At 51.8% G+C, this 18,444-nt stretch overlaps 1 protein-coding gene across 2 annotated transcripts in view; it reads left to right on the top strand.

The window, feature by feature from the left end:
* GRIK4 (glutamate ionotropic receptor kainate type subunit 4) overlaps positions 1-14,240 on the top strand; it is a 241,974-nt gene extending 227,734 nt beyond the window's left edge. For both annotated transcript variants that reach the window (XM_036354352.1, XM_036354351.1), the window contains 2 exons: positions 8,987-9,105; positions 13,779-14,240. In XM_036354352.1, coding sequence (XP_036210245.1) covers positions 8,987-9,105; positions 13,779-14,129 — 470 coding nt within the window. In that variant the 3' untranslated portion in view covers positions 14,130-14,240. The remainder of the gene's footprint in view (positions 1-8,986; positions 9,106-13,778) is intronic.
* The last annotated feature ends 4,204 nt before the right edge of the window (positions 14,241-18,444 follow it).

Below are 18,444 nucleotides of genomic sequence, written 5' to 3'. Positions count from 1 at the left end.
GGAGCACAGGGGCTGCACTCAGCAGCTGCTCTGGGTGAGCAGGAGGAGGCTGGAGCTATGAGGGCGCTGAAACCTGGCCAAGGCCCTCGGACTGTCCATCAGTATGTCCCAGGCTTTCCCACAGAGGGCGATAGCAGAGGACAATGGTGTACACCCTCAGAATGTGCGGTCATAGCCTCAAGTAGCCCACCACTTAGAATTTCCTTCAAGTGTTCTGTTTTGTCCTATAAACACGTGTGGATTTTGCATCTGAGCGCATAATGTAGGCATGTTTATTTAATGTAAAAATGTTTTTCCAATCTAAGCTTGAAATCAATCAGCATTCCAAGAAGAAGCCCCATAGACTGCCCAGAGCTTTGCTGGTGCCTGGCACATGAATCCCACACCGGACCGACTGGGTTTGAGGGAATTGGCTGCGACCTCCTGGGCTCCGGGTGTGATAGGGCAGGGTGGAAGCAGTGCTGGGGGGTAGAGCTCTGAGCTCTTGGTGGCATTCATGGGCCCAGGGGACAGTCATTGCAGAAAAATGTTCTTAGCAGTCATAGTGTTTGGCCCTGGCCAGTTTGGCTCAGTGGATAGAGCATTGGCCTGTGGACCGAAGGGTCCCAGGTTCGATTCCAGTCAAGGGCACGTACCTCGGTTGCAAGCTCCTCCCTGGCCAGGGCCCTGGTCTGGACTTATGCAGGAGGCAACCCATCGATGTGTTTCTCTCACATGGATGTTTCTCTCTGTCTCTCCCTCTCCCTTCCACTCTCCCTAAAACCAATGGAAAAGTATCCTCGGGTGAGGATTAACAAAAAAGAAGTCATGGTGTTTGATTTTCTAGAAAAGTATTTTGGAAAACAAAAGGCTAATTACCTGCAGGGCCTTAGCATGCAGTTAGAGAGAGTGAAGAGAAAATAGGAGAGCCAGGCACCTCGTCTGCAAACCAGATGCTGAAGGGCTCCCTGGTCAGGACAGGGGCTTCCGAGCAGAAAAGGATATGCTTGCATGTGGCAGGTCCCTGGAAGGAGCCTGTCCTGCTGGGGGGTGGAGAGTGGCAGACGCAGCTTCTAGAGTCGTTGGGGATTCCAACAGGGAAAGAGATTTTTCCTGGAGTTGGGCAAGCCCTGGAAGTACGTGTAGTGCTAGGTGGACGGAGGGCATGAGAGATGACACAGGGACCCATGTAGGAGGTCTGTTTCCTGGACCCCAGACAAGAATATTGGAAATCGAATGTGTGAGGACATCCTCTCCTGGCCTGAAAAGCACGCTGGGTGAAGGGGAACAGAGGAAACACTGCCTTTAGCTGAGTTTAAATGACTGAGAAGTCTACGTTTTTGGCAATCAAGTGGGAATGGGAATGTGAGGAGAAATGAGGTGCATTTATAGAAAATGGTTATCATTGTGGTAGAGTGGTTGGCTTTGGAAATTCTCCCCCTTCCACAGCGGGCTCAGAGGCTGATCTGAGGGAGCGCAGGAGGGCTGGGGAGACCCACAGCCCGGCCCAGCGTAATGGAGGGCATGGCCAGGAAGCTGCTCCGCTCTGCCGGCTGCAAGACACGCTTCTCTGGCCTGGAGAAGAGCTGAGCTGATGAGAAGGTGGAAGTCACCTGCCCGCCCGGTGCCCCAGAAGATGCCAGGCTCCCACCCACCACCATGGCCCTGGCTCTGCGGCAAGAAGCCAGATGTCTGGAGCTGCCAGGAGGGTGCGACTCAGCGTGACAGCCAGGATGCCGCTCCCCTCCAGCCACCGCAGCGTGTGCCTGAGTAAGGCAGTGGCCCCGCATCTGCCGTGGCTGAAGCCCAAACCAAAAAAAGGCGTCCTGACCACGACAGTCCACGTGACCTCTGACCCAGGAGAAGCCCGCTGGAGCGAGAGGCCCTGGCTTGGTCAAATCTGCCATCAGACTCAGGGCTATCTGCTCAAGAGACCCCTCCTGAGCCAGGAGAGCAAGACCGCGCAACCCCAAGGCCCTTCCTCCTCAATGGCCGCCGGGAACATCTGTCTCCCCCTCGTGCCACAGGGACCGAGAGCAGTGGTTGGAGCACCAGGTGCTCTTCCTTCCCGACTTAGGACAGCGTGCACGTGCCCAGAGGAGCGAGGAGACTGTAGATGAGGCCGAGACGGAGGCGAGGGAACTGTGAGGGGCTGAAGCAGAGGGCCGGCTTCAGGCGCTAAAGAACCAGGCAGTGCGTGGTGCCTAACACAATCCCTTCTGCCTTGTCATCCGATGAAAATGCAAGGCATTTCAAAGAAAGACGCTGTGCTGCCCACCTCTAGTCCACGCCCCGAGGAGAGCCCTGGCCTGGTGAGCTGCTGGCGCTGCTGGGACCCACGCTTCGCCTCGGCCATGCCTTGCCTGCCTCCGGCTCCGTGGCGCCCACCTGCCTGCACAGCTGAGAATGGCCCGCAGCCTCTGTGGAGGACGGGAGAAGCACACAGGAGCAGGCTTCCTTCCAAGCTGTTTCATTTTCTTCTGCCTTTTCTTCTCCAAAACATTCCTTTTGCTGTTTTCTCAGTCAGCTCCCCTAGAAAGAAGTACTGCTAGCCACTGGCAGATGCCAGCACCCCAGTTCAAGGGGATAGGGTTGCTGACGGCTCACGGAACCATTGCTAGAGTCTCAAAAAGGCAGGAGGTGGGTTCCAAGGCAATGAAATACCTTTATCTTGAAAAACACGAGCTCACAATCAAGCTTAAAGGAACATCAATACCTCCCAGGCTGTGAAGCTCAGGGTCCCCTTTCAAGGGCGGAAGGGCGGCCAGTGACTCTCCTCACACAATCCTGAGAGCAGGCAGCCTGCTCACCAGCACAGCTTGGGAATGAACGTGTGAGACGTCTCAGCAAGTGTGGGAGTTAGGGAGTGTCTTAAAGAGATGCTTGGGAGAAAGTTTCTCCCTAATCAAATACAATTCACAGCCAAGAGGCAGAGGCCGGGTGCAGAGAGCGGGATCAGAAATCAAGGCCCCTGGTGGCCCAGCAGGCGGGCATCACAGGAGGTCGCAGCCATGGAGACTGCCGCCAACTCTGTCTGGAAACTAAGTCAGTAGATCATTGATTCAAACATGTGATGCATGTTCTCGAGAACAGAAGGGGATGGAATCAGTGGAACTAACAGCCACGTCTGGGACCCCTTCCCCCGCCCCCAGTCGCTTAGGGTGGGGGTCCCAGGGATGAGCTCCATCATGGGGCGCCAGCTTGAGTTCTGTCATCACGGCCCTGCACCCGGAGGGACCCCAGCTCCTGGGAGAGGCGTGTGGGGTGGGTCAGGGCCCAGCAGGTTGCCTGACTCCAGGCCCCGGGCTTCCTTGTCAGGAAATTAAAAGAAGAGCAGTGCTGCCCTGGCCCAGAGGCTCAGCTGGTTGGGCGTCGGCCGAGCACCAAAGGTTGCCAACTTGATTCTTGGTCAGGGCACATGTCTCGGTTGCAGTTGTGGGCTTGATCCCAGCAGGGGGCATGCAAGAGGCAGCCGATTAGTGTTTTGCTCTCACATCAATGTTTCCTTCCTCTGCCTTCCTCTCTCTTTAGAAATCAATTATATATATATATATATAACTTATATATATATAAAAATATAAATTTAAAAAATATATATAAATATATATATATATATATTTTAAAATGGGTGGTGCTGATTTCACAGGGCAACTGTTAGGATTGAATTTAAATGTTTGGCATGGTAGCTCTGTTCATAGTAAACACTTATAAAGAACAACTTGCGTTGTATAAAGAACATTAGCCAGGCAGTAAGATTTCACATCGTAGGTGTGAAAACTTGGGCAACTTAAGTGCTCTGAATTTTCATTTCTTTAACTGTAAAATTTGGACAGCGGGTCTTCTTTACAGTGTTTTTAATAATTGAATGAGGTAAAAAATGTTTTTAAAACTGAGGTGCTTGAGCTCAGATTTGGATACATTGTAAAAGTGCCTCCCCCATAATTTGTGTTTTGATAAATTACAAAACTTATCAAATGCCTTTCCCATCCCCTTTCTATTTCATGTCCCTTCCCCTGCTTTGCCCCATCTCTGTCTCCATAGCTGCTAGGTCTAGTCAACAGAGGCCCAGGAAGTGCAGGAGAAATGACAAGCATGCTATACTAGTCCTCAGCGTCTTTTCCGGGAAGGCCGTGCAGGTCAGCTCACACGTGGCCCATGTGACGTTGCTATTTACCACAAATAAGTGTGGCGATGGGGCCATTGAATATATTTGTAGGTGAATGTGATTCTGAAATAGAAGGTACTTGAAAGTCATATTGGTTAAAAAATTCATGTCTGATCAGATGTTTTCAATGGGGAGCATTGCATAGAGCTCCAGCACCTGGCATCCTGTTCGGCTCAGGAAGCTCCTTAAAAATGCGTGCTGACCGACGTCAGAGGAGAACTGCACTGTCCCTTGGCGAGACTGCGCAGTCTCTCCTGCCCCCTGCCTGCCTCATGGCTCCTGGGGCCTCTCTGTCTCTGCCTCCCCGGCCGCAGCTGCCCCTTCCTTGTCCAAAAATAACTTCCCTGCATCTCAGTCACACGTGTCTACAGTGCGGCCTGGAGACATGCAAGGCTTGGAGGGATGAGACATGTACGCACCCAACCCCAAGCGGTGGTATTCCCCAGTCCGCGCTGAAGGCAGGGCAGGCGGGTGGGTGGGGGCTGGAGAGCCACATCTGCTCAGAAGCACACCCTCCCGGGCTCCCTTCAGCGACTCACAGTTTCTGCAGCTTGTTTGTATGTGTCTGTCAGCTGTTGTTTGTATTTGTGTGTGACACCAAGTCAGTATTAACAACCATGAGTTTGGGGAGAGCTCGATTCTGTTTCACTCGATACGATTTTACTGCTGGGGCACAGTGGAGGCTCGAGGCGAGTGTCAGTAGAAACCCCAGTGTGAGAACCATCTGTTTAGGTGAATCTGTGTGCTCCCGTCTGCAGAGGGTGAGGGGGGAGAGATGGCCCCTGGGGGTGCCTCTGGGAGGGCAGTGAGGTCCTGTGGTCAAGCCCGAAGGAGCCCCACCAGAGGCTGCTCTGAGGGACTGACTTCTGGGAGGATGAGGGGTGACATGACAGTGAGGAAAAAAGTGCTGCAGCCTCTCTCAGCACTCGCTCCCCCCCACACACACACCCCCGCTCATCTGTCTCTCAGCTCTGACTCTGCCAGCATCTATTCTTGCTTCCACTTTCAATGCATCCCTAAAGGCACCAGGGATCTGTAAGGCTCCCCCCAAAGGAAGAGACCACTCAGCCAGGAACCACCGGCTGGAGCCAGTGCCAATGACTGACATGGGGCCCTGAATGAGGAGAAGCTGGGAAAGAGAGCCCGCCCGTGGGTGTCTGTGACTCCCAGTTCCCAGCAGCATCTTGTTCAACACTCAGGCCCTCCAGAAAGCTTCCCTGGTCTCATCAAATCACCCAGCACAGACCAGCGCCTGCTGCCAGCCTCCCGCCTGCCTGCGTGCAGTGCTGCCCCGCAGAGCAGGCATTGTTCCCCTGGCCAGCCGCTCAGTACAGTCTGGGCTGATGCCTCTGACCAGGCTGGGAGCACTGGGCAAGGGGTGTCACGCTTTACTGTTATTTCAAACAAAATGTAATTGGGGATGAACACATATCACAGTGTGGACCCAAAGCTTTTGATAATTCGGGTTTCAGCGTCTGGGATGTCTTCATCCTCTTTCTTTCTGCTCATTCTTTCAACACCCACTTCTTGGGCTCTCACTGGGCTCCCACCACCATGGCTGTGGAGTTTCCAGCTGAGCAAGGTGGGCCGCCCCCTCACGGAGCGCACAGTCTCATGAGGAGTCCAGATAACACAGAATTAAACTCATGTGCTGTTTTACGCAGCTTTGGGGTAGTAGACAGTGCAGAATCAGCAAAACACAAAAGCGATACAACTAACAGAATCAGGCAACACCAGGAAGAAGTGACCTGGAGGAGGTGACCCCTGAGCTCCATCTGAAAGGAGGGGGTGTAGCCAGGGTGTGGATGGGGGTGGGCACAGGTTCCAGGCAGAGGTGCTCACAGGAGTGAAGGACAAGGTAGGATTGACAGTGGGGTGCCCTGGGGGCTCCCAACAGCTCTGTCACCAGAGGGTGTGTAGAGTAAGACTGTGCTTTTCAGAAAGGCCACCCAGGCAACTCCGTGTCAAGTAGGGCTGGGGGTCACAGCTACAAGCAGGAAATCATTCTGTCCCAGAAGAGACGCGGGGCCAGACCCAGGGCAGTGGTAGGAGAGAGAGAGGGAAGGGGAAGGTACTGAAAAGCGTCTCAGAGATGAAATCGTCAGGATTTGGTCACAGCCTGGTGTGTGGAGGAGCAGCAAGAGGCCAAATGCAGGAAAAGGAGGAGACCGTGCCTCCCAGCAAGCAAAGGCCCAGAGGAGGTGGAAGGGCAGCAGTGGGCAAGGCAGCAGGAATGCCCAGGGCTGCCGGTGGTCATGAAGGCCAGGACTAGACCTTTCCCAATATGTCAGGCACAAAATGCTCCTTGGCACATTTGGTGAGGCTGGTTTTAGTGGCGCAAGACAAAATTGCATGGGACAAGGAGTGAGTAGGAAAAACAAAAGTGAATTCAGAGCACTTCCAAAATCCATAGACAAGATCCCCTAGGGCCTAAAGTTTTCCAGCAGCCAAAATTATGTTTGAGGCCTGCAGAAAATTATGCAAAAAGAAAACTGCAAAATTCAATTAAGACAGACATATTTAACTAAATATCTCCAAAATGTGACACTGTTTTGACTTTATTAATTTTTAAATGTAATATTCATAAAAACTTCATTACATTTAGAAACAATTTTTGTGAGATTTTTCTCATTTTGCACAATGGATGCTGAGAAATCACAGCCAATTATAACCTTTTTTCCCATTAAGTCAATTCAGAAGAAAATTTTTTAAAATGCATTTCACATAAGAAGTGGGCGCGTTTTCTTCTGCTTGCTTTTATGTGAGGTGGGGTCTCCAAATGTAAGCATTTTAGGGCTTTAAAATGTCTTTAAAAATAGTTCTGATAGAAATAACTGCTTCAAAAAGTTTGTCCAAGGACGGAGGGGAAGAGGAGGGCGTGTAGTGGACAGATTGGAGGGCCGAGGACTTTCTGCGTCCGGGACGTCTTCATCCTCTTTTTCCTGTTCATCCTTTCACACTGTGAGAAGGAGCAGCGTGGGGGCGTGTCCGTGTGGAGGGAAAGAGGGAATGAGCAGGGCCAGGACAAGCCGAGGGCTGGCGGCCAAGGCCAGGAGAGCCAGAGCCCCCCCAGTGGACGGGACCTGGGGTGGCAGGACCCTCCCTGCGGGACCATGAGGGAGTGGAGGCCCGGCAAGGGGATCCTGGTGTTTTTTCCATATAGGACAGCACCCCCCAAAGTGGCAGGGGCGGCGGATAGGAAGTACCTAGCAGCCCCTCGGGAGCTGCCAGACGAGGTGGGCCTGCTTGGTGGGAACCCTTCCCTGGGGACACCGCCCGCCTTCTCCCAGGGGCAGCAGGGAGACCAGCTTGTCCAGGATGCTCAGGTGCATATCCCGCATCTGGTCCTCACCCCCCTGAGACCTGGCGCGGGAGCGTCTGCCTGCCCCCAGCCGGATCCTGGGTGCGTGCTCTCCTACGTGTCCCTGTGCCCCCACCTCCCCATGGACCCTGATGTTTCTCTGGACAAAAACCTTCTGCCCCAATGCTCCCAGGTGAGAGGTGCAAGTGTTCCAGGAAACCTCCAGCTCCTTCTCAGAGCGAGAAGCCTGCTCCATGCCCTGTGGCCGCGCCTTATCGCTGAGCTTTAACGCCCCGCCCTAGTTCTGATCGTCCACAGAGAGGCCTCCTTCCCCCCGGGGCCCCGGGGGGTGGGGGGGCTGTGCTGGGGACAGAGCACAGGCCCCCTGGCCCCCTCCTTGTGGTGGCCGGCAGCTCCTTGTGTGGGAGGCACCGCACAGCACTGTGTTATGGTAAAATAAAAGTAGAAAACCACAGGCACCCCGCAGCGTCTGCCATGCTGCCCAGGGCTCTCTCTCCAGCTCTCCAAGGCCGTCTGCTCTGGGCCCAGCTCACCCCTTGGGGTTGGGTGAAGCGGGCTTCCCTGGCGCTGCCTTAGCTCCACATCCCATGACGACACTGAGGACGGACGTGCAGACGTGGCACCACCGAGCAGCGCGGTGCCAGCAGCCTCAGGGCATCTTCCTGGTGGAAGGTGCCCTTGGGGGGGGGGGGCGTTTTTTAATGCCAACGTGACAGGCAGTTACAGAGCTGCACTCAGTGCTCAGCGCTGTGGGAACGAAGCACCTTGTAATCCCCCAGATACTCACTGAGCAGGCACCACATGCCAGGCATCTGCCAGACAAGGAGGCCCAGCAGAAACTGTGCCTGGCTTCAAGGAACGTAGTCAAGTGCAACTTCTACAAATGCCAATTTGAAAACTAATTTTAGGGCTGCTGGACAAGAGTTACCTATCAAATGTCTTAAATACATATTCCTAGGCTCCATCTCCAGAGGTGTGGGTTTGATAAGCCTGGGGAACAATGAGGAATCGATATTTTAACAAATTTCCCAGGTGGTTCTGATGGGAGGTAGGTTTGGGAACCACTGGTCTGATAGGATAAAAAGTTTTAATTTCCAAATTAGTATTTTAGTAAACGTATCTTTTTCTAACTATAGTTTGGTTAAAACAATTATTCTATATCAAGCAAACACATGATAAATAAGATGGGCTACATTTTTATGCAAATACTAGAATGTACAGGTATTTTGGTATCACAGGCGAAATCAAACTTCCCTGAGCTCTTCTCTCACCCCCCCTCCCAGAGCCCTCTCAGAGGCTCTTCTCCCGTCTCCCCCATTGGCAACTCGGCCCCCTCCCCACTTTTCCTCCAGCTTCGATGTATTTTTTTTCCAGCAAATAATCATATCTCTTCAAGGAATATATATGTAAAGCATCTACAAGACTGACTTTCTGTCATTTAAGTGACTTCAGCATTTTTGATAGAATGTTTATGTCTTCCAGCTCTTTTACACTATTTTTTTGTTATCGCTTTCTTACAGGACTGGGAATGGAGAATATTGGTGGAATCTTTGTGGTTCTTATTTGTGGCTTAATCGTGGCCATTTTTATGGCTATGTTGGAGTTTTTATGGACTCTCCGACACTCAGAAGCTACCGAGGTAAACCTCCAAAGGGGTCTGACCTGTAGTGTTGGCAGAAAGGGCAAAGTTCACAGGCTCATGCACAGACAAAGTGATTTCCTGCAGGTCCGTGCAGGCCTGAGGATGGAGCAGCCGGACAGGCCCCAGGGCGGCGCCGGCCTCAGAGCTCCCTCCATGCAGCCACAGAAAGGCATTCAACTGCCGGTCTCAGAGTCTTCTAGGAAACAGGCCAGGAGATAAATGTGGGGAAGGGTTTCAGGAATGAGGAGATCCCATCCACTGTGATCCAGGCTGCATCATGGTAAAGGAGAACAGGCCAAGTGCCGCTGACTAAGGGAAACCACGCCTCACTTCTTCCATCTGAAGCTGCACTGCAAGTGCAGGTGCTTGGGGAGGCCGCAGTGCCCGCGGCTCAGGAGTCGCAGCTTCCCTCCCAGGGGTTTGAATAAATTCCGTTCCCAAACCCGGTGCTCACCAGCTGTGTTAAGTGACTTTCACGTGATGGAAGAGTCTGGCTGGAGAGGACACTCTATCACAAGCCACCTCCGCTCTCTCTGCAAGGCCAGAAAGCCTCACAGGCTAACTGTTCTTTGGTGTTTAAAGTACAGTAGCCTCTGCCTCAGTCTCCGAGTCAGACCTCTTGATTCTCCTTCGGAAACTGAGCCTGGGTCAGCGGCTCCCAGCAGCTCAGCGGGGACGGTGCCCCATCCACTTGGGGAGCCCAGCCTCTCACAGGGCCTCACACCGCCTCCCAGCCCCGACTCTGCTCAGCGTCCTCTCAACTTTCCAACAGGACTTCATGTCACTGCCCGCCTCACACCCTTTGCTCTTTCACGCACAGAGGTTCATGGTGCCTCCTACCTCACCAAGAAGTCAGGTGTGACCAGCCCCAAATGAAAACCCCCACCTAAGATGCCCCCCAGCGGAGCCGCTGTGCAGCTGCAGCAGATGTTCTCATTGTCCTGTCGTCCTGCCATCTCTGTCTGTGCTGTTTTGTTGTTTTAATCCTCACCCGAGGATATTTTTCCATTGATTTTTTAGAGCGTGGAAGAGAGAAAGACAGAGAGAAACATCAATGTGAGAGAAACACATCGACTGGTTGCCTCCTGCACAAGCCCCAACTAGGGCCCTGGGCTGGGGAAGAGCCTACAACCAAGGTACATGCCCTTGACTGGAATCAAACCCAGGACCCTTCTGTCCCCAGGCCAACGCTCTATCCACTGAGCCATACCAGCCAGGGTTCCATCTCTGTCTTGACCCATCTTTTCTCAGCTACCCTAGGATTATCTTTTCTCCCCTTTAATTTTCATCCCTGCACTCTCCCCAAAATCTAAAAATATTTACTCTGTATGTTTAAAATGTCAATATTACTGTTACTCTCACCCTCTTCCTCCCTCTCCCAAACCAACTGCTTCAGTCTCCATTGCCTTGCCTCCCATTCAGCCCTCAATCCAGGGCAGTCTGGCTTTGAAAGGTCATGCTAAAAGGCCTGACCCCTCCCGATGGACAAAAGCAGAGAGAACCCGTTGGGCCTTGTTGAGCCTCAATGTGCCCCTTGACAAAGTGAGCCATTTTCCCAGAAGCTCTCCCTCGCTGGCCTTGCCTGGCACCAAGCTCTCTTGGTTTCTCTCCTACGTCTCTCCTACAGCTTTGTCCACGTCTTAAATGAATTCTACTTATTACTTCCAGGCAGAAAGACCAGGCCACGTGTTCCTTTCCCTGAGAAGCCTTCCCCGGGTCTCCCACCTCTTCCCCAGACCAGAAGAGTTCGTCCTTCCTCTGCCTTTCACCTCTGCACCGCGCACAGAGCAGGCATGCCTGCATGCAGTGCGGGCTGTGGTGTGTAGCACACAGATGGCAGTCAGTACATGCGTGCTGTGACATTCTGTCACATGTAGCAGATAGGCAGGTGGTGTTGTTTCAACTGTTGTATTTATTATTAGGAGCACAGAGAAGTCAAGAACCTTGCCTAGGTCTCAGCTATTTAGTAACAATAGGGTGTTTAGAGTCCAGGTCTCAGTTCTTACCTCGGGCTGTCCTCTTTTAAATGACGCCACTTCTCTGTAGCCGCTTCAAGTAGAGGATCGGTACACAGTTGGTACTTCCCCAAGAGCTCGCCCATGGCCTAGCCAGACCTTGAAAACTTCAGTGAGGACTCCCAATAGGAAGATGAAGAGCAACAGTTACCTTAGCTACCTGGCTATGGCAGAACTGGAAGACTGGGAGGAAGAGCGTGAACCAGCGGGAGATGTCTTCTCCTGTCGCAGACCGGGCACGCATCCTTCTTTAGCACAGGGCAGAGGACCAGACAGTATGCACGCCCTTCATAGTAGATAAGTTTAGGTTCCAATTCTGGGTCAGCTATTTATTAGTCAAGTAATTTTTAGCAAGATGTATAATCTCTGCGCTTCCATTTCCACATCTGTGAAATGGGTATACTAGTAGCAGTGCAAGTTCATGATTATTTTTTTTTTTTTTTTTTGCTTTTGCTTTAAACGGTTTTTTTTAATCTTTATTGTTGAGAGTATTGTTGAGATGTCCCTCTTTTTTCCCTCCATGGTCCCCTCCACCTGATTCCTGCTCCATCCCAGGCCTTCACCACCCTGTTGTCTGTGGCCATAGGTAATGCATGTATGCATATAAAATCTTTGTTTAATCTCTTCTCACCCTCCCTAAACACCTTTCCCACTGAAAATCATCAGTCTGTTCCATTTCCATGCCTCCAATTCTATTTTATTCACCAGTTTACTCTGTTCATGAGATTTCTTATTCATTTATTTTGATTTTTAGATTCAATTGTTGATAGATATGTATTTATTGGCATTTTATTCTTCATATATTTTATCTTTTTCTTTTTCTTCTTCTTCTTCCTCTTCTTAAAGAATACCCTTCAGCATTTCATATAATACTGGTTTGGTGGTGATGAACTCCTTTAGCTTTTTCTTGTCTGTGAAGGTCTTTCTCTGACCTTCAATTCTAAATGATAGCTTTGCTGAAAAGAGTAATCTTAGTTGTAGGTGCTTCTACTCATCACTTTGAATATTTCTTGCCACTCCCTTCTGGCCTGCAAAGTTTCTGTTGAGAAATCAGCTGACAGTCCTATGGGCATTCCCTTGCTTTTCTCTTGCTGCCTTTAAGGTTCTCTCTTTGTCTTTAATTCCCTTGACATTTTACTTATGATGTGTCTTGGTGTGGTCCTCTTTGGATTCCTCTTGTTTGGGGTTCTCTGTGCTTCTTGGATTTGTAAGTCTATTTCTTTCACCAGGTCATGTAAGTTTTCTGTCATTATTTCTTCAAATAGGTTTTCGATATCTTGCTCTCTCTCTTCTTCTGTCACCCCCAGGATGTGATGTTGGTATGCTTGAAGTTGTCCCAGAGGCTCCTTACACTATCTTCATATTTTTGGATCCTTTTTTCTTTTTGCTCTTCTGATTGGGTGGTTTTTGTTTCCTCATATTTCAAATTGTTGATTTGATTCTTGAATCCTCTAGTGTTGAATGCCTGAACATTAGTCTTTATTTCAGTTAGTGTATGCTTAATTCTGACTGGTCCTTTTCAATGTCTTTGGCATTCTCACTAAGATTCTTGAAATTCTCACTAAGTCCCTTGGAGGCCTCATGAAGATCCTTGAGTAACCGTATAATTGGTTTTGAAGTCTGTATCCAGTAGTTTGCGTTCTCCCATTTCTTTCATTTGTGACATGTTTCTTTGTCTCTGCATTTTTGCTGCTTCCCTGTGTTTGTTTCTATGTGTTGGGCAGAGCTGCTATTTCTCCTGGAATTGGTAGAGTGGCCTTGTGTGATAGGGGTCCTGTGGGGCCAGTGGCTCAGCCTCCCCAGTCACCTGAGCTGGGCCCTCTAGGTGTGCCCCTTGGTTCATGATTCTTTATCTACAATTTTGAAACCTAAGAAACTCTGAAAGTTCCAAGTTTTTGAATAAGTTTGTTAAACAAATGCATTTGGTGACAAAGCTTAACTTGAATTGGTATGAAATTTTGTGTATGGTCTTTGTCTCATTCAGTGTGAAGGCAAGTACAGTTTGCTACAGAAATATCAATGTGTTTGAGTACAGAGTCTGCCCCTGACCCCCAATGGGTGATATATATACTAATCGTATGTGTATTGTATTACCTTCCTACAACCCCAAACATTCTGAAACACAGCTGGACCCGAGGGTCTCCTATTAGGAGGCTATGGGTCTGAAGGAACAGTGTTGCTGTGGTTTTGTTGTTCTAGTTATTAGAATGCATGCTCTCCAGCTCTAACCAGTCGACCAAAAGAAATGAGACTCTTTAGCCTGAGATCAGGATGTTCCTGGAGACACAGTCGCTTTTCAAATACTTGACGGACTGGCATGGAGGAGAAGAGTTAGTATTTAGTGGGCTTCTGGGTCCAAATGTAGCTGGTATCATGAAAATTTTCAGGGAGAGGAATTGTTAACTTAGCAGCATTTAACAGAAATGCAAAAAAAAAAATAATAATAACAATAGTGAGTGGGGGCAGGGCGTTCCCACCACAGAAACAGCGCTGTCTTTGAAGGTGTTCAGGCCAAGGCTGGCGCCGGCGGCTGGGCTGAGGCGCCTGGATGTTGAGTGGCGATGGGAGCAGATGGACTGAAAGGCTCCATCACCTTCACATCCAGGTCATCTGCGCAGGGTTCGGTGACACAGGCCCGGGCCCTCTGTCTTGCAGGTGTCCGTCTGCCGGGAGATGGTGGCGGAGCTGCGCGGCATCATCCTGTGTCAGGACGGCGCCCGGCCCCGCCGGCGGCGCGCGGGGCTGCGGTCCGGGCACCCCCTTCCCGAGGAGCGCCTGCCGCGCGCCACCGCGACGCTCAGCAACGGGCAGCTGTGCGGGGCGGCGGCGGGGGAGCCCGAGCAGCTGGCGCAGCGGCTGGCGCGGGAGGCGGCGCTGGTGGCCCGCGGCTGCGCGCACGTGCGGGTCTGCCCCGAGTGCCGCCGCTTCCAGGGCCCGCGCCGGCCCGCGCGCAGCGAGGAGAGCCTGGCCTGGGACCGGGCGCCCGGCGGCGGCGAGCCCGAGTAGCCCGCGCGGGCCGCTCTGGCCACAGGCAGGCGGGCGCTGCTCCGACCCGCGGGGCTCCCCACGCCCAGGCGTCCTCCGGATCCGGATCCAGGGACTTTACAAACGGATCAAAGAGCCCGGCGCCCAGCAGAGACCGCGCCCGAGCGGGGAGCTGGGTGCTCCAGACGCTGACCGCGTGGGGACGCGGCGCCCCACCCAGGATCACGGGGACCCACCGTCTCCCAGCGGGCGGGGCCCTGCCCAGACCAGTTCCAGGACTCGGTGGGGCCGCCCTGGAATCCCGTTAGGAAGGGGCTGTTGTACTCGGGGTCTAGCTCTCACCAGGAAAACAATAAAGCCCACGGGGATTTTCCTTGTCTGGGTGTGTGTGTGTTAATGTCGCCCCTTCTCCCCCACCTGCTCTTGTTTTCGCCGCCATCCCATTCTCTGTTTCCTCTGCTTGTTTACCGGAAGGCAGGCTGGGTGAGGGCCCGGAAGTCCATGTATTCCCGACCCTTTTTCCTACATTTTAGGACATGGAGCGGCCAGTGCCTCGGGTTCCAGGGGCTGAGCTCCTTTCTGGGTGGTGATGGGGGGTGGGGGTGGGGGGGAGGCACAGGGGCAGAGGCGTCTGGGGAAGAAAAGGTTGGGCGTCTCAAAATAAAAGCCCATTAAAGTCACGTTCCAGACCCCCAACCAGTTAACTCATAGGTTCCAGGGGTAAACGTGTCTTTTTTCCTTTCTGGGTTTTCCTATTCTTGGTTTGGTTCGGTCTTTTGTGAGTGTGACCTCGAAGGAAGAGACAGGTGAGAGGACAGTGGGCGCAGCCTCCCGGCCTTGTCTGCGGAGCAGAGGCAGCTGCTGGTGGGGCAGCCAGAGCAGGAAGGAGGGCACCCTGTGTGTGCCCCCGGTTTGCCACCTGTGTCTCCTTTTACCAAACTCCGCAGCTGCCTGGGAGCCAGGCCCGCGGCTATCGAGGCTGGGGGAGTTCTTGTTAACAGATAGGAGACTGAGGGCAAACGTGTGTGTGTGTGGGGGGGGGGGGTGCACGTGTGTGTGTGTTTTCTAATGAAATGACCTCAAGCAATCAAAGGTTTGCCATGTTCCTGGGAGGTGTGGGTCTTGTCACCGACACGCAGGCCTGGGAGCCAGGAACCCTCAGCCCTCACCTCGGCCTGGGCGACAGCCAGAGCAGCCTCAGGAAAGCACTGAACTCCTCCTCCACCTGCACACCCTCGCAATGCCGCCTGGTCAGACGGCTGCCCGCCCCTCCCTGCGTGTCCGACACCCGCAGGACCGGAGCCCTCGCTCAATGGAAGGGACATGTCTCTTGGCAGCTGTGTGGCCGCAGCTGGTTTTCACCGAGTAGGACTCTCATGTAGAGAATTTTCATTTTCTGATGGAAAACTTAAATCTATGCAATCTCTGATTGTAAACTTAAACAAGTTAGAGGGAGCAGGAAACACATGGCTGCTGCCACCACTCCCACCGCCGCCACCACCTGAATCAAACAGTCCTCACAGCGTTGCTGTTCTGAACACTAAAGCAAGGACGCCTCTGGGAGGTGATGAGCCTCACTCCCTGACTTTGCCGTTTGGGAACGAGTTAGAGCTGCTGGCCCCCGGTGGTCCCCTGGCCACTTCTGGGAAGGACGCCGGTTTTGTCCTTGGCTGACCTTCTCTCTCATGAATTCGAATTCTTTTTAAATATTTTCTTTTTCGCGAGTGGATGACAGTGCAGTGCAGGACAGGAGTGTTTTTAAACCTTGCTGCCGGCCTCAGGAGGAACATGGGTTTGGTGAGAAGGGTCCCTGGAGGGAAACTGACCCAGCCCCAGCCCCAGCCCCAGCCCCAGCCCCAGCCCCAGCGGTGCACACCCCTAACCCCGCTCCAGGCCTGGGTTCTGACAGTGGGGTCCTATTGTGAGATCACATTTGGGGTGGGAAGGTGTTTTTAAAAGCAGGATATCTCCATCAATAGCAAGCTTCCTGCATTGGGTTACTGAGGTGAATGCCCCATGAATCATTTCTCACATCTGCCCTTTCACCCTGTGGAAGGAAGGCCACACTGCTCTGCGCTCAAGCCGACCCGGGAGGGCACCTGCCACCAGCTGCTCCTCTCCCGCGTTGGGCTCTACTTGTTATCTTGTTGGTTGTTGGCTCTCTTCCCCACTCTGTATTTTCTATCGGGGTCTGTGTACTGTACAAACAGTCTTTCTTGTCTGTTTATCTTTCTTCGAATATTTATAATAAAACAGAAACAAACCCAGAAATGTTAGTGATGGATGAAAGCTGTTTTGGTTTGGAAAGAATGATCTGGCCTGTCCTATATCCAGCCTCTCTAATAGCGAATAGCAATATCAATCTACTTTGTGTCTTCCCCTCTGCCTGCCCCTCTCTCTCTGTCCCACTCTCCACTCCCACCCTCACCCCCACCCCCACCCGCTGCAGCTCTTTGTTCAGATCTCTGAAAAGTCTAGGTGGCTTCTTTCAATTTGTAGTCCTGGGAGTCGGAGCCAATCCCCCCAAACAGACCCGCATGTTAATGAAGTTCAGGACTTGTAGGGTTTTGTCTTCCTCAATGCACTTTCACAGAATAGTTATCTATTGATACCGAGGGTAACTCTAGTCAGATATCACCCAGATCCCACTGGGAGCTGGCAGATTACATCAATTAAAATATAATACTTTGCTTTATTTCTTTTAATTGCTTTGCAAGGCCCCAACCGTCACAAGATCTCTACCTCAGAGCTCAGTGGGGTGTAAGTTGAGCGTGTAGATGGCTTTCTCCAATTCAATGCTCATATGAGAATATTCATCCTGGGAACTTGCCAGCCGGCCCTCTTATTGGTTAGGTGAGACTGAAATATCACGATAACCAATCCACCTGGGGCCGCCCTGTGAAACTTCGTTAGTTTTGGATTCCAAGAAGTTTACCTTTCCTTTGGAATCCAGGGCTCCCTGTGGTGCAGGAATTAAATGCGGGGAGGCGGGGGAAGGGGGACGCATCTCAGAGCAGCAGGCTGGTTGAGGGAAGCTTGAGAGAACCCCTTGCGGCTCTCCTGCCAATAGGGGTGCGCAGCAGGTAAAATAGTCTGGAAACGATAAGGGAGATTTGATTCCCACTGGTTGTCAGCTCCCATGGGGTAATAACAAAGAGGCCTGTTTGGAAAATTCAGAGAAGGAATCCTTTCATAAAGATTTTGCTTAAAGCTAGTGCTTCCTATGGGACCTTCTCAAAGAGAAATTACACCTTCAATTGCCTTGAGCTGAGTTATTCCCATGCCTCTGTCGAAAGGTGGCTTTCTCCCCAAGGGCAAGGCCACTACTGCCCAGACAGAGTGCCTCCAGGCTGACAGTGGCCATCCGACAGTGTGTCCCTCAAAGACTGGTGATGCCATGCGTCCTTCTCATAGGAACCCCCCTCTTCACACACACACACACACACACACACACACACACACACACACCCTGGGTGTGGCTTCCAGTGGAAAAAAATCTCCATGCTTTAGAACTGAATGGGGTCAACAACCCCATGGCAATTTAAAGGCAACCAGGGAAGAGAAATTCTGTCCCTATTGATAGAACATTATTATTCAATTTTATTAATTCATACTAATTTCAAAATGTGAAGAAAGAATGAAAAATACTAATATTACTGTACACAAAGAGCAGAGACAGTGCTGAGGTCAAGAAAGAAAGATGTCTATGAAGCAATAAAGTAGGAAACAGCCTCTCTAATCACACATGGCGGAGGAGCAGAGGCCCTAAGAACAAGCATAAAGAAATTGGGTATTTAATCTGCCTAATGAGCTAAGAGCCTGTGTGTAAGGCTCCATGTCTGAGGTTCACGTGTCAGGGAGTGGGTACATGTGGCTGAAGCCGTGCCTGGGGACTTACCCCTATTAACAGGTTAGACCTATAGAGTCTGCATCAGAGGATGGAGGTCAAACAGGTAAGTGCAGTGATCCTCCAGCTAGAAAAGCAGCAGAGTGCCATGTGCTTCATTATTCTCCACCCTGTCCAATGTGCTCTCTGACTCTCCCGAAAACTCAGAGGAAAGCAGGGGCCGAAGGGCCTCTCCCCTGTCGGCACTGTTTCATAGGTTGGCCTCGGAGGATGTTTCTCTAGCACACGGTGCACATAAAGTTCTGTGGGAAATGATGCGGTAGAATACACTGTGCTCCGTCTGGGAAGACACACTCGCCTGAAAGAGGCAGCAAAAGTGAAGCACAAACGACCCAGGTGCTGGAGTGTTGGATCTGGAACACAAAACAGGGAGGAAATCAGGGCAGTGTCCAAGGGGTTGAGATAGGCTTTAGTGGAGGAAGCAGCACT

Source organism: Myotis myotis, unplaced genomic scaffold, assembly GCF_014108235.1.
Source record: "Myotis myotis isolate mMyoMyo1 unplaced genomic scaffold, mMyoMyo1.p scaffold_m19_p_20, whole genome shotgun sequence".
NCBI classification, from domain to species: domain Eukaryota; kingdom Metazoa; phylum Chordata; class Mammalia; order Chiroptera; family Vespertilionidae; genus Myotis; species Myotis myotis.
This window is presented reverse-complemented; position numbering and strand designations above follow the sequence as displayed.